The following is a 16,585-nucleotide window of genomic DNA, read 5'->3' as shown; positions in this document are numbered from 1 at the left end:
TGTCTATCTCTGAGATATAAAGAAAATAGGTGTCAAAAGTTTTCTCTAGTTTTTATATTTCTTACTGAGTGGAAAGGAAGAAAAGAAATAGATTATTTTATGGTTTTTCCCTTGCTTTTAACTTCCATTTAGAAAAAGAACCTGCTTCACAGTTTGCTAAGTTAACCTTTCTTACCTTTTTGAAGTGTAGCTTGAAGCTATTTAATTATAATAGAAAAAGGTTTAAGTATTTGATATTTTATCAATATTAGTTTTTAGAAACTTTGCTTATATGATTTTTAAATTTTTCAAAATTATTCTTATGCAACCATTAACAAAGAATGAAGGTGATATATATATATAATGAGTTGGATGGATATTTATAATAAATTATTAGGAAAGAAGCAAAGGATCATATTTATATTTTTTGCTTTGTATACCTTGGAATTTTGCCATTGTTTATATTTTTTTATAATTGAAAAAATTACCAAAGAAGAAAATAATGCATTTAATGGAAACACTGAATAAACCAATATGTGAAATATAAAGTAGATAATTTAAAACATCAAATAGGAATTTTCATTTTGAATATTTGTAATAACTAGAACATTCTTGAATAATGTTGTTTATTTTAATTAATTGAATTTTCTGCTTTGCCAGAAATTCTTTTTGTTTTTGCCCTTGTTACCCATGTACTTTATTCAAAGCATAATTTAAAAAGTTCTTAGATCATTGAGGAAATCTAATTTCTTGTGGTCTTTTTATGGCCATCATTTTTAATTCTTCACTCTCTTATAACAGTTGGCTTTCTAGTCAGTTGGATACCCTATTGATTCTGCATTGATGTTGCCAGTCGCATCTGTATGCTGCTTTGTAGAGCTACTGCCAGCACTTGTTGCCAGGCCTTTCATTACCTGTCAAGGTGATGGCAGTAGCTTCCTATCCTCTGTGTTTTCTTTGGTTTCTCAGCTTCCCATTTCTGTGTCTTACTCAATCAACTCTTTCTACATATTGCTGTTTTTTTTTTTTTCCGTAGCTCATTTCTTATCACGTTATTCCCCTGCTCAGATTTCTCTGCTGGCATTTAAGGCCTCTGTCTTTTGGTTCTAATTTAACTTACCGTATCAACTTCTCACTACTGTATTATTTTTCTTCTAAAGAGAACCATTTACTGTTTCCAGCATATGCTTTAGTAGCTTTCCTCAACAATGCTTTTGTTTATTTTGTTCTTAAATCCAACATACTTCTTTTCTTATTAAGTTTGTTAAGAACTTTATTCTTTTTAATTTACATTTGCCACATTCTGTTTTTTTCATAGGTACTACCATACTTTTTACTACCTCGATTCTAGATTTTAAGCTCTGAGGGTAATAATATATGAGTTTCTGCCATATAAGTATCAGCCACAATGCCTTCTACCTTGTAAGGATTCAAATGTTAATTGAATTACAAAGCTCACTTAAATGTACAGTCATAAAATATAATAAAACCAAAAGTTTTATTGACTTTGGAAAGTAGTCTTGAAATTACTATGTTGAATAAAGCCCTACGAATAAGCACTTCCTTTCTTATACTTTTAGGTTTTTATGTTTAAGTCTAATCTCAGTGAAATGAGGAGTTTGATTTTTTAATGTCCAGAGAGCTGAGATTTTGCTATAATTTTATTTGGGGGATTAAAAATAGACCATATACCTAAAAATTGACTTATTATGGGGGAGAAGTATAGAATTATTCAATGCTATGAATGGCATTTTTTAATAAAGCATCATTGTAAATAATTCATTTTTAATATGTCTGAACATCAGTTGGGTACTAGTTGGTAGAATAACAATGACCTTAAATTAGGAAACAAAAGAGAAAACAACAGTTCCATACCTTGTTGAGCTCATCTTTGGTTAGTTTTTAAAAGAATAGTTCTTATTTCAATAGTTTTCAGGAACTAGCCCAGTTAGCTATATAGAAATTGATATTATTTGTGGCATATGGATAGAAAAATATGATTTTAAGAAGATCCCATATTGAATGTATTGTTACCTCTATTGCTTTTGCATTTAAAAATTTCATTCTAACATGAAAAATTAACATTAATGCTTTTTTTGTAAAATTATTTGAAATAAAGTAAAAAATTTACACATTGTGTTAAGGACCATCATAAGAAAAATAAAGATATTTCACCTTTTCATTGAACAACATTTAAATAAAAAGTTATCTAAGCTTCTCATTCTCTCCTTTAAGCTGAGATCAGTAATTGCAAACATATTTGTGACTTGTTTTTAAAAGCTGAACTTTTAACATAAATGTTATTTTGGTTTACATATTACGTATTATTTAACACTGAAAAGCTACTAGAGGTTATCTGGTAAATGTGAATATTCTTTGTTGTAAACCAGTGGGTGCACTTTTGTATGTCTGAAAGATCTTTACAGGTGGGCAGAAATGCTTGTTAATAGTTCCAGTGTCAAGTGTAGAAGTAGTAACAGCTTAGAGGGCAACATTATAATATTTGCTATTTATTTTTTATTTTGTTAGATTTCTTATTACAGAGAACAAGAGGGCATGAACGCAGTTTAGGCAGATTTATTAGAAAACTGTTTTTAAACAGATCTTTGGCATGTTTATAGACTTGAAGATGAAAAATATTTAGAACACAAAGGGTTTTTCTTAACATGAAGACTTTTCTAAAAATAGTCTAATTTTTATTAAGATTATAAAGCTAAATATTAAAATATGCTCAGAAATCCAAGTACAAAATTATTTAAAATTTTTTAAATGAATATATTAGGAGATATTCTGTGCTAAATATATTTGTCGAATGAAAAATTTCTTAATGTCTTTATGCAATACTAATTTCTCTTTAAGTTTTCAAAAAATAAGTCTTAGTTGTTTATGCTATATTTTGTCAAATTGAAGCATTTCTTTAATTCCATAAAATAATACAAAGTAAGGCAGGAGGAAACCGCTTCTTTGCCAAGATTTGACATTATGTCAACATAACATTAGTATCAGAAATATATCACTATTAAATTTGTCATGTAAACCTCAATGAATTCCTGCTATTGCATGATTCTCATTTCCCCAAGGGATAAGGTATTCAGTAAACTAAATTGGATGAATTTCATTTATTTACATAAAAGTGGTATATTATTGAATTGGTTGTTTTCTTCACAGTCCAACATTTAATTTTTAATTATAGAAGACCACCTAATGAAAACATGTTTCTTTCAATGAGAGATTATTATTGAATTGTTTGACATAAAAATTTTTTATTTAAAAATGAGTTGCTACTTGATTTAGTGAATACAGTATGAAAAAACAGAATAAAGAATTGTCCAGTTACCCAATTACAAGGGAGCAAGTGTTTGCCTACTTTAAATAACTTATTGCTGTTTTTTAGGTACAGTGATAATTAGCACTCATCGGTAGATTATTAGATTATAACAATTGGAAAATACTTGTGTGATATGAGATTCTCAAACCTGATATCTATAGTTAGGATTAGTAATTTCACAGTTTTCTAACATGAATTGGGGATTGGAGGCAAAATGCTTTAAATTTAATTAAGTGATGTAGAATAAAAAAATTCACAAGGTTTATTGCCACTTTAATGATTTTGAGAGTTGAAAAGGACTACTATATTTGGAAACACTCGGGGGTTCTGGTAGTGTAGGAACACTGTTTAAATTGTATTACTCTAAAGTTGCTATGTTTCTAAAGTTAGAAATAGTTGACTTTTCTATAATGACATAAAGTCTTTTTTTTTTCCCTTCCTTGTATTCAGATTTTAATAGTTAACTTCTGTTATACAAAAAGGCTGACTTGAATAAAGTTAGGATGTCTGTTTATTTTAATGCACTGGTTTTTGCCAGTATACTGTATTAATCCAGAGCATTTGGCTTAACCAAAGTGAGGAAGGAGGAAAGAAGCCTTAGTTTTCTTCCTTCCTTTTATTGTCAGTTCATTTGTATATTATAGGCTTAGTGCCCTTGATCTTAGAAAATCAGTCTCTTTTTCATAATAAACTTGAATTTCAAAAGTTTCCCTATCTTGGTGTGCATATACACGGTTGTTTGTCTTTTGGTTCTTGAATTTTAAAATCCTGGTAAATCCTACAATTTCCTACATTCCAAAAAGGATAAAGTTTCATATATAGTTCCTTATTTTTGATGCATCAAATATTATAGCAAGTAGACTATGCTAGAAAACATAATATAGTGGTATAGAAAATCCTGGGTCATTTTGGTTGCTTGGAGCCCATAATTTTGGTTTTTGTGTTAAAATGCTATTCCAGTTGTTAACATATAAATATATCTGTAGTTTGTGGCTTAGAAACAATACACTTTATATAAAAAACAAAAAGCAAGGATACTGTGTCAGTTATGTTTTAAAGTTTTACAGTGTTTTAAGGCTATGTATTTATTCTTTAGAAAATATGACTTACATAAATATCTTCTGATGGACATAATATTGACAAAATTTACACATGATATTACCTTAACAAACTGCCATGCAACAAATACATTAAGTAATGAAGAAATTGAATATATATGACCTAATCTAATCTTGACATTTACATTGAAAATTTACAACATAACCAGTACTTAAAATGTTTTTCTTATATTTGGCAGTAATTTTTTACAATTTAAATTTAAAACTTCTGAATGTGGGTTTGGTGAAACTTAGCCTTTTCCCTAGTCTGTGACAACCTGAGGTACTAAACATTTTCCTCTTATTTCACTATTTTCAAAGGTAATTTTTTTGTTTCTTTTAGGATCTATCCAAGAGTTGTGTATTACAGCATTATTAGGCATGGGATCAGCTTCTACTATGGAAACAACTCGCTTTTTCATTTTACTTTTCAAGACCTTTTGAAATTTTTGTCTAGTAAATGCATATAATAGAGGATGAAATATAGTTGTTCCATAACCCATGACTAGAAAACACAACCTTAATTTTACTAAAAGGTCACTTGGGCCTAAACATAAAATGGTGGTATTTAAAACAGAAATTGGTGTCCAGCAGAGAAGAAATGTAGAAATGATCAATAAAGACATTTTGAAGACTCTCTTTTGCCTTTCTCGTCGTTCACGGTGTCGTTTCATAGCTCGCCGGAGGGCAATTATTACAGAGACTGAAGTTCTAACACCAAAGACTACATTTCTCCCACCACTGCTTTGTGACATGTCTGTAGTCTCGTGTTGTGTGGTTAGAGAAATCGTCTTTTTCTTTCTTGCTTTCTTCTGCCCTGTTGAGAATCTTGTGCCTATTCGAATATTGAGGGCCTGAAGTATTTTGGTGTATGTGATTAACATTACTATGACAGTGAAAAAGAATATTGGGATCTGTACTAGCAGGTGATAATACATTCCCAGTTCAGTGTAGTATTCATTCGTACTGACACACAGAAGTGTCTTGTTTTCCCATGTATTTCCACTTTGAAGGCTGAAAAAATTTACCTCAATAAAGGGAATCAGGAAGGAGAAAAACGAAAAAATCCAAATGGATATCATTAGCATTACAGCTCTGCCCATTGTCAGAATTCGGTTTGCAGGCTTTACAGAGATGTCATATCTGTCCAAAGTGATAGCAAAAACGTTGATTGCTGTTGAGACACTTGTAAAAGATACACAGGCCTCATGGAAACAGCAGATGAGAGCAGTGTTACTCTCCAGTGAAAGCAGAAGGATAACTATAGTTAGAGGAATACATCCCACACAAATGATTACATCAAGTACATGAAGATTCATCGTAATAATGTTACTGACAGAGTTGATTAAGTTGGATTTCATGCAGTAAAGTACCAACACGGTGAGGTTGCTGCCAAGTCCCAACACAATTTCTAACATAAGAAATCCGGTGAGAGACACTTGAAAGCTTAATGGATATGATAGTGGTTGGTACATATTGGTGTTGATGTCATCAATGTCATCTCGCACTGTAATGTTAGATTCAGACTGCATGTTGATTTCCAGAATGGGAGAAAAACACATTCTTTTGGAGCAGTTGGTTTTTTCCCTAGAAAGTGAAATAGAATAAACTATTTGATATTTGGCAATTTAAATGATGTACAAAACCTGTGTTCTTTGTAAAAAATTTTTTTATTGTGTACTTAGTTTAATTTTTAAATTTATAAACTATTAATGGAAAATGTAGAATTAGGAAACATCAAGGTTTGCATTGTTTTGATGTAAAAGGAAATTGGGTTCCCCATTTGAAGAAATAACTGTACTGGAGATTGCTCCTATATAGTTCAAAATTGTTTAATAAACTAAAAAGGTTTTCCTTAGTTGGGTTTTTCAGGGTTATTATTTGAGATACAGTATACTTTTGTATAATAAAACTACCCAGTATGCAAAACTAATTTTAGCCCAGTGTTTTACGATTTCATTTTAAAATGTTGTGAGTAGGTGGAAAATAAACGCTATTTTAACATGTTGTAGCACAATTAGTGTAGGTGTAATTATTCCCATGAGATTTCAAATGAACAGGACAAATGTTCACTTAAAATGACAAACGGCACAGAGCACTAGTTTGTTTTAAATTACTTTGTCTGTGTTCTTGATTGAAATTCATATTCAGCAGTCAACAGTGTGTTTGGGGATATCTGGAGTTATTTCCCACTGAAGTAGGCAAATGATAAATATTTCACATTTCTCAGTGAAAGTGCTCACTGAACTTTATAACAATCAAACTTATAAAAATTGGAAAAAAAGGACATTATTTTGAAGTAAAACACCACAGACCTTAGTAAAAGAGCACTAATCACTCTTATGAATGAATGATTTATTTTGTGACCACACCCTTTCATATCTTGTAGGAGAAAATTGAAATTTAAGATCATATTAAGAAATAGCCATTTTTAAGGTGGTTTAAAAGAATGCATCAGTTGATTTTATTAAACAGAATTTTTAAAGCAAAAAATGAAATTTTAGGGAAAAGTATCTGAAGCCCATTTTCTGAGGAATCTATTAAAGTTACACATTTCCTGTGAAACCTTTTGTGTAAATCACCCAGTGTATATCATTTTGAGGAAAATGAAAAGAAAAAAACAAACTCTTGCTAATTCATGCATATCTATGTTTTAATATGTAGAAGTTTAGAGTAATTTATAAAAATAATGTCTGATTTGCTGGGCTAAAATGTCAGTAATTAGTATATTTAGTTAAAATATAAAATCATACAACCAACTATATTTCACATTTCAAGTACAGCATTTTGCCTGCAAAATCATAACAAATTATAAAAGCTAATAATTTTCAGAACTCATGTTAGCCTTTCACTTGATGTAACCTTTGACAAGTTTTAGAATATAGTTTTATCTATGCATATTATTTTAAAGGTAGTGTTTCAGAAACACAAATGCTAACATTATTAATTTCTTTTAAGCTTACTAAAGGCATATATTTGAGTAAGTGAAGGTCTTAGCCAGCATTGAAATCCTATAAAAATGGAAAATTTTAAAGTGTGCCAAATTTTCTGAACTGACAGATTAAACATCAGGTCTTTGTCACATCAGTTAGATTTAGAATTAAATAAAGCAGAAGTGTCAATTTAGATGATAATTAAGGAAAATGCATCTACTCTAGAGCAAGATTCTTTTCTCTTGTAAATGTTAAACAGTGTCGTGGGGTGCATGCATCTTCTGACCTACCTGTTTGCTGTTGCCTTATGGGCCTTTTGGCTCACTATAGCAGTTTTTCACAATATGATACATGATGTCATTAACAGATTTGGACATGAGTTTTTACCTGACAACAGTGAAGTAGCTGTGTTTTATTTCATGTCTTGTAGGAATTCTTTCATTTTTCTCTCCAATACTTCAACTGCATGAATTGTGAGATTTAGTTGGCTGATGAATTTCTAAAGACCAGTACAAAATACTTGTGTTTGTTTTGCCTTAAAAAGTCACGACCGAGAGAAACTTCCTCAAATGATAGGAATTGTTTCCCTTCGAGAGAATATGTGATGATGTCTCTTTATTTTCCAGAACATGTGAAAACAAAAGAAACATAAGGTTTCTAGCTTCTAAAATGTACTTAGACATCCTTTTGTTACAAATGTAAATCTGTTTCTATAGCAGTCCTCATTATTTTGAAATGATTTCTTGGTCACATAACTTGGTTATAAGTCCATTCCATGTTCTCTTGATAAAAACCATCTGCTATTTAATTTGGTTTGTTTTCATTAGAAGAGGATACATAATTGGTCATAAAACTCAGATGGAAAAATCCTTTAGTAATATCAATTGATACGAATATCTGAATATTTAGTGCCGAAAAATACTTGCTAAAGCTTCATTTAGCTTGCTGGTAATATATGTCATTCTCTTGTCAATCCATGTTTCATTGTTTCTTCAAGAATCGGTGGCTTCACAATTTTGGTATGTTAAAGTATAAACTCCCCCTTTAAAAATGCTCACCATTTTGTTTTCAGGCTTTTACAGTTAGTTATATTTTCATTTTGTGGCTGTTTTATATAGCATCTTCTTAGGATGGTTACTGTCGATATGTTATATCCCAGCAGTAACGTAGAACTATATTCTCTGGTTTTAACTCCTTAATGTCTTAAAATCATTGTTGCAAGAATATCCTGCAGTTTGTGGTTCAGACAGCTAGGGAGGTGATGGGTCAGATGCATTCTTCATATTGTCAGTTGTAAATACTGAATTAGCTGCCTTGGGCCCTTGTGAAAAAGAAAAAAAAATGGTTAAGGAATAAGGTTCCTAATAATTTCCTATTAATTGAAAGTTACTTTAGTTGTGTTTATTTAACACCATACACAGTATTTGTTATCAAAGTAAGCAAACTGTATTATTAGAGCCATAGCTTATGCATAAATTTAACGGTTTCTTTAAATATTCTCTTTTCCTAACAAAGACTGTAAGTATAATATTTAGTAATAGAGTTAACATTGCAAATATTACCATGAAAGAAAACCTGTATTTTTTTAAACCAATTTCTGCTCTCATTTTAGAAGTTAACCTGTATTTTCAGAGATTATGAGCAATTAGCATACATTAAACATACTGTCATTCCCTCGTATCTTTATAATAAATTTTACAGTATTTCCTGCTGTAAAATATTGTCGCTTGCTTATCAGCACATGGTTTGAATTTTAACTGATTAAAACAGATTCCATGATAAAACACTATAAATTTCCATTGATGAACTGTTCGTGTAATTGAAATGTAAAGGGTGATGTAAAAGGTGACTGCAAATTAAATAATTTTCAATGAACATGCCCAATAATAAACCTAAAATTGAGTAATAAATAATAACTAAATAGTAAAACTGATTCTTTCAAGAAATATAAGCATTTTTTGAACACTTCAGAAAGACTACTGATGAAATTAAGGATATTTAGTATATCTGAAGTGACTTAAAAAGCTGATATCTATCTTCAGAGTGATTCAACAAAGAATATTCTTTGTATTTAACATTGCATCCTAAAAAATTACGTTTAAAACATATCATGTCTTAAAATAAATAGATCTAAAAGATACATGTTTAGCAATAAGTAGAATTAAGCAAATAAACTCTTAATATTTAGGCTGAAATTTTTCAAAGTAATTTTACCCCACTACACTGGTTCAAAAGCAGCCGAATACTATAATAAGGAACACATCTTACCTCTGCTAAAGATTTGATAAATTCTTGATGTAGTTGAAGCATTTCCAGTTTTGATTGATTCATTTTGTTCACTGGTTAGTAGAGGACTGGGGGAAGAGGGTCATAAACACCTCTTCGAAAAATACCTTAATGAAAATGTGTGTCTGTACTGTGCCATTGTTTCAGCAGTACTGCTAATGTATGGAACATGTAATGCTGCTTGGAGGCTGCTGCAGTCTCTCACTCTTCCTACTGTGGAATCAATAAGCATCTGAAAATACATAATGAAAGTAATTTAACATACTGAAGGCTTCTTGTCTCCAGAGACAGCACTTAGATTCAGTCTTTCTAAAAAGGAATGGCACTGCTTTTCAGAGGAAAGCCTGTTCTGGGCAGCTTTTGCAGAATGACAGCCTACCTTGTGGCTTCTCTCCACTGCAGAGAGATGCAGTGCATTCACTAATTTTGATTGGTCAGTTGTATTGGGCTTAAATTGTGCTTCATATGTATAGCAGGGATTCCCCCCCCACCACTGTTTTATATAAGGATGCTTTTTTAAAAGGCTGTAGTTATAAGTGGTTGTGTGTTGCTCTTAAATAGAACAGGAGTAAATTAGTCTTTAAAAAAATGCGTATTCTATTCTGGTTTGTTGTTCACTTATGCCAAACATTAAAAAGATATAGGGTGGTGGTGTTGGGGGGGCAAGAAAGAATTACATAGTAAAATGTATATATTCTTTTTAAAGCCTTGGATAATTGCACTTGAAAATATTTTAGTTGTATATATGTTTTGGTTGAGATTCTTTGTTCTACAAATAGAAAGGCACTGCATCTTTACTGTGAACCACATTGAATTTCAACTAGTTTGTTTGTATTCAAGTCATCTTCTCTGTGTATTCCAAATTGTTGTGAACATCTCAAGGTGTTAAATATTGTTATGACTGCAGTAGTCATTCATTCAGGTATTCACTTCATTCATTCGAAATATTAATAAAGCTTGATTTAAGGTGATTACACCCTACAATTTTTTTTAATTCCACTGCTATTAGTAGAGTCTCAGTATGAAGAGATTTAATCATGTGCATTACTTTTGATATTACTATTCAGTCTTCACCTCTGGTAACCCGTGCTCAGTATATATGTACCGATCATGTGCCATCATATTTTATTTCAACTGCTGTTTCTGTTTTTAACAATCTGTTTTAGTGGATTGCTATACCCTAATGTCGTATGCAGCTGTATGCTAATGTTATTGGGTAAATATATTGGTAAAGGAAAAAGGAAGTTAATTACATGTCTTCATAAGTTACAAAGCTAAATTATTTTAAGATACGCTGTCAAAAGAATTAAAAACAGTGGTGTAGATAACAGAATATTACTTTAAATTTAAATTTCTGTTAATTTTGGTTACTTATGAATAATTTTCTATTTTCAATATTGAGGAACACATTGAGGAAACCTTTTTCTTAGACTTGAGTATATAAAGTGGCCGGATTCTATATCTCTTAACAAAACAGAAGACATATTGCAAATCACTGAATTATTAGAATATTGATTACCTATTTCCATTATTTTAGGGACGTTAGTGATGTGCATTTTTAGAAATACGTGCTAGGTTTTTAATTTGTAATTGAAGTTACTGTTTATAATTTTGAAAATCAGTATACATTTTAATAATCTTCCACTGCTAGTGTTTAAGCTGCACAGGGGGCTGGCTGAATAGTATATGAGCTGTGAGTTGCATTTCCACAGAAGTTGAGAGTAATGTGGTGGAAAATTTTGCTGTGAATTTCTACAGTTTTCTGCAGAGCTTTGGGTGGCAGGGCTTTGATAATCATAAAAATTAAAATATTGTGCTACTTTTCATGCATTTTGAAAGTTGGAGAAAAGGATCTTAGAATGCCAGCCATGCTGAAAGGTAGCGCAGGTGTGCACATGCACACATATAGTGTTGTTTGCAGCTTAAAACTAAAAGTAAAGAAAAGATATCAGTTGAAACTTGTGGTAGAGGTGAGAAGTTATTAACATAGTGAAATACATATAGTGCTTTTCTGCCAAAGAATTCAAGTATTTGCTTACATTTATCGTCAAAATATCACCATGAAGTAGAGGAAACAAAGGCACAGAGAAGTTTAATGACATGAGAAAGTGTAGGTAAGTTAGTCAGTCTAGGTAAGTTAGAAGTCTGCAAACCACCTTCTAACTATATATAGCTGGCCCTCTCTCTTTGGAAAATTCTGAGGGGAGTTTTGACTTAAAATTGGATGATTTGGGTTCAGTCACTACTTATTAGTTACATGACTTTTGACAAGTCAAGCATTCTCTGGGTCACGATATAGCTTTGACTTTTTTTAATTGATGTATATTTCTGTGTTTTGTTTAGCTCTCTGTGAGGCAGTATTTCCAAGTTATACTCAGACTGTTTTGAAAAAATAAATTCTGGGATCTCTGTAAGACATAATGACAGCAAGAAAGTTCAGGTCTAGACAACACCTTTTATTCCCTGTGATTTGTGGTTAGGGATACACAAGATATTACAAATAATAGTTACTTCTTACTGCATACAATGCTTAGTATATTTTTCTTTTTCTTTCTTCTTTTATTTTTTTGGCCGTGCCACGCAGTTTGCAGGGTCTCAGTTCCCCGACCAGAGACTGAACCTGGGCCATGGCAGTGAAATCCCGGAATCCTAAGTACTAGGCTACCAGGGAACTCCCCTATAGTTTTCTTTTTTAAAACCACAAATTGGTTTGATGATTATAAGGTTCTTTGATCTCTTAGCAGGATAATTCTAAATTCCTTTGTTTTTAACAAAGAAGAAGAGTGAGGAGGAGGAGGAGGAGGCGAGGAGGAGGAGGAGGAAGAGGAGGAGCGGAGTAAAAAAAAAAAAAAACAAAGAAGAAGATATCTAAACCCCTTGAGTGAGAATCAGATTATATTCTTTTCATGAAAAAAAAAAAATCAAATTATAAACATCAGAATTTACAGATTCTTACTTCCATAGCAACAGATTTTCACAATTTTGCATTTAATATATTTTGTATTCATATAGGATACTAATTTTGAAAAATGCTGCAGTTAGTGATTTAAAACCAAATGTTACAAAATCATTTTATAGATTACTTATTAATTAGTTAATAATAACCTGGGAAAGCAGTTTAAGTTTCCTAATAATAACTAAGCAACAGATGTGAATCTAACCCTCAAATATCTCTATTAAAATCCCACTTCACAAGCTGTGTTTTTCTTTAAGTTAAAAACACTTTGATTTTTATTTAGTTTAGGAGCTAAAATTCCTGACATGGGAGTCCTTGACTTTTAATTTTATGTATTTGCCTCCTTAAGTTTGGACAACTTTGAGTATGAGAGAGTAGTTTATTGTTCACATTTAAATTTACTGTTTGTATCAGATCATTCTTATCTAGCTTGTGTCTGGCTCTAATGCTACAGAATTTTTGATGATTTTGAATTTGTAAATAAAAAACCTCAACTTTGTGAAATATTGGAATTAACCACAACTGACAGTGCTTTGAAACTATTTGCAAAGTATATATGCGAAAGCAGTTTCTAATTGCTGAAAAATCACTTTTTAAATTGTATTGCTTCAAGAGTGCTTTTCAATGAATACTTAACATAGCTAACTCTCAACTCTCTCTGATACTAGAGGCCAAGGTAGAAAGGATTATTTCAGTTTAAAGCCAATTCAAAAATTTCATTTGGCTTCCCAACTTTAAATTTCTATCACAACAAATGTTTTACCAGAAAAATAGAAATGGACCATCTGCTGAAACCTCCCTCAAGTGGGGAGTAGCCAGGGTAGTAGAGAGTCAACAATATTGGTGATTCATTATCTATAAAAGAGGATAATTGAAAACTGACTGTAATTGGATAAAGTACATGCATCAGAATTGTATGTCTTAACCGAAAAACTCCACAGAGCATTCTTCCCCATCCTTCCCTATCTCACTTAAGTTGGGCATTTAAAATTTTTCATTTTTATTTTTCACAGTATGTGATTGTAAGTCATTTGCCAGCATCTGTTACAACAATTAATACATGGCATTTCTTTCCATTTTTCTCATCCAAACCTCGATTTTGGACCCTGTGACTATTACTACTTTTTAATCTCCGTCTGTTGTCCTACTGTTGGCATGTTGTTTGGGGCCCTTGTCCAAATTATTACGACCCCTGACCCTAATTTTCTGGCATGCTCTTTTGACTGCCTTTTATCCCTTTTTGCATTTTTAAATATTACGGATTTTGTTGATGTTTTTCTCTTACATTTCCATCAAAGAATTATACAAACATGTTTATGCTTTTTTTTTTTCACATTGGTTTCTCTTCCTGTTGCTGCTTCATTTTTCTTATAATTCTTCTATTGTAGGTTATTATGCAGGATCAAATTCATTTCTGTGTTCTGAAACCAAGTCAGCTGATTAACTAGATTATATATGTAACAAAGCTATGGCAAATCCCTTCTTATGTGCTGTTATGAGTCCTTTGCTTATTTATTATCTTTGTTTATTTTTAGTAGAGAGAAATATTGATACATTTATTTTTTGTATTTTGACCTTGTATCCTGCAACTTTACTAAACTCGTATATTAGTCTTGGGAACTTTTTTTGTGAATACCATGGTATTTTCTGTACAGACAGTTAACGTGTGCAAATAGAGACAGTTTACTTCTTCTTGAACCATGTGTAACGTTTATTTCTTTTCTTTCCTTATGCTACTGTGTAGGACCTCTGGTATTAGATTTGATAAAAGTGTGTTGGGAGAAGCATGCTGCCATGGGCCCTGAGCATCCCTGAAGGTCCTAGGGCATGCTGGGGATTGCTGGGCATGCTAAGAATGAAAAGACCTGACTGTTCTTTACCTGGTCCATTTCTCAGGGTTGTGTTGGAAGCTGGCCACTTTGAGGGATGCAATAATAACTCCCCAAAGAGCAGACTTGCTTCTGCTTGTTATAAAAATGGTAAATTGTCCAGCACAGTGTTCTTTGGCTGTGATGCACACCTACTGTATCCAGAGTATCCAACCACGTCCCTCTGCCAGGAGGACTTGGATAGGAAGGTGAACTGTCAGAGCGACATGATCTCTCATACTGCTTGCTGTGTCTTGAGTCCTTTACCTCTGATCGAGACATCTTAAGTCTTCTGCCAGTATACATGACAGAAACAAGCTGGCTTCATAGCCTGCAAATAGGGTAAAATCCTAGACCCTTCACGATTCCTGACAATATTGGCAACGAGGACATGATGTTGACTGAAACATGGCTTCCTACAGAAGAGAAGACAAGGGCCCTTGTGGGCTGGTTTAGAGAGCATGAGATGCAATAGCAAATGCTCTTGTTTAAGTGGTGGGCTAGTAGGTCTCTTACTGACTTACGTGTTAATGAGTTCTTAGAGGCTAAGCAGTTAAATGAGGCTGCCCAAATGGTACTATGGTTGTTGTTCAGGCTCCAGGCTATAAGAAGAAAGAATGTAACTACATCAGTGAGGCAGCAAGCCTCTGGGCCTCCACAGAAGGCAGTATGACTGTAGCTGCTGAATCAAGGGCTCCCCGGAGCTAAAATAAAAGGCGTTCAGCAGTGAGGATACAGAGCTTTGGGTAGACTTCATACATTCTAAGTTCATTTGTTGAGTCCAGTTAGGCAGCCGCTTGAAATTGAATGTAGCTGCAAAGTCTTGCTTATCGGTGCGGAGCTGCTTTTTCCCTTTGTGCCCTCTGATTCCTCTCCCCCGCTGCTCTAACCTCAGCTGCTTAAAGTAAAAGCCAAGTACGGCAGGGGAGCGCAAGGAGAGGGGAGAAATCCAAACTTTTATCGCTCTGTTGGATAGAGGTGCCCAAGCACCCTCCAACCTGGTCCTGTGGGGAGAAAGCACAGTAGGTGGCAGGGGGGCCGAAGGCACCGGACTGCAGGGTGGAGCTGTCGCAGCACGCGCGTGGGCAGCTCAACAGCCCCTAGGCCCAGGGGCTCAGAGGAGTTTGGAGGCTTGTGGTAGGAAGCGGCGCTGGCCGCGGGGCGAGGAGCCAGCAGGAGAAAAGCCTCCCACCACCTCAGTCCTCTTCTACAAGCTACTACGCCCCACGCTCCTGGTCAGAAAAGAATGTCGTCTGCTGGCCGCTCTGGCTAGTCCCTCGTGTGTGTGTGTGTGAAAGTCCTTAGTTTGTGTTCCTGCGGGGGGGTGGACAGTGGGTGGCACTCAAATTCAAGAAAAGCTAAAGTGTGGGTGGAGCCTCTGGGCTTATTCATGTACTGTTCTTCTGGCTTCCCCTGGCAAATGTGTATTTGGTATTGATGGTTTTTACATGCTTATGTTGTGAAGGTTTATAAATTAACAGGAGATTGCCCCATTCGCGGGCTTCTGCATGTCCCCACCCCGGTGATCTAGCACAATGTATCATCCCAGGAGGAAAGAAAAAACCACAGCTTTAGTTAAAGACTTTGTGGCTGCTAAAGTGCTCAGGCTATTTCTTAGCACAGCAGTGCCACCTGCCTGACCCAGCTGCCAAGTGCACCTCTTTTGAACAGGCCTACTGCTACGGTCTTGTTAATAAAACCAGTCACCTGACCCATAGGTGCCTTGTGACTCTCTGGCCCGATGTCACTTGGACTTGACGACTAACAAGGAAAGGGCCCAGTAGACTTCATTGAACGTCAAATGAACAAATGAAAATGGTTTATTCAAGGGTGCAGCTGGCCTTGCCTTAGTGTAATCTTGGTTTTGCATGAAGGGATGGAAGTGAACCCTTTTGGGGGAAACCTTTTCTTTCATTCCATCACCTGAAGCAAACCACTGGTTCACTGGGGTCCTTGATGCACAGAAGTTCCTGTGAATACCTAGACCTGGTTGACGGATAGTTCGGCCAAGTTATAAGCTGATGGTATCCATTGTGCTGCTGCAGCTGTTCAATCTCAGTGCCAGCTCCAGAAAACCGAGAGTGGATGTGACCCCTCTCTTCCTTCCTCATAGCTCTGAGCAACACTCCTCTTGATTA

General features: G+C 33.8%; 2 protein-coding genes across 11 annotated transcripts in view; one reads left to right on the top strand and one right to left on the bottom strand.

The window, feature by feature from the left end:
• Positions 1 to 16,585, top strand: part of COG5 (component of oligomeric golgi complex 5) — a gene marked incomplete at its 5' end in the record, with an annotated part of 277,186 nt that overhangs the window by 64,884 nt on the left and 195,717 nt on the right. The gene's annotated exons all lie outside the window — the stretch shown is intronic.
• Positions 4,668 to 9,706, bottom strand: GPR22 (G protein-coupled receptor 22; the record flags this gene model as incomplete). 3 transcript variants are annotated; one of them, XM_079711070.1, is made up of 2 exons in its annotated part: positions 9,599 to 9,706; positions 4,668 to 5,991 (listed from the first exon to the last, which is right to left on the bottom strand). In XM_079711070.1, coding segments are annotated over exons 1-2 (1,326 nt in total). In that variant the 5' UTR covers positions 9,601 to 9,706. The 3 variants fall into 3 exon arrangements, with proteins under 3 accessions (XP_079567196.1, XP_079567195.1, XP_079567197.1); XM_079711069.1 differs by lacking the exon at positions 9,599 to 9,706 and adding an exon at positions 7,725 to 7,805; XM_079711071.1 differs by lacking the exon at positions 9,599 to 9,706 and adding an exon at positions 7,628 to 7,653.

Source organism: Hyperoodon ampullatus (genome assembly GCF_949752795.1).
Source record: "Hyperoodon ampullatus genome assembly, chromosome: 9".
Taxonomy (NCBI): domain Eukaryota; kingdom Metazoa; phylum Chordata; class Mammalia; order Artiodactyla; family Ziphiidae; genus Hyperoodon; species Hyperoodon ampullatus.
The sequence above is the reverse complement of the archived record's forward strand: the minus strand, read 5'-3'. Positions and strand labels throughout refer to the sequence as shown.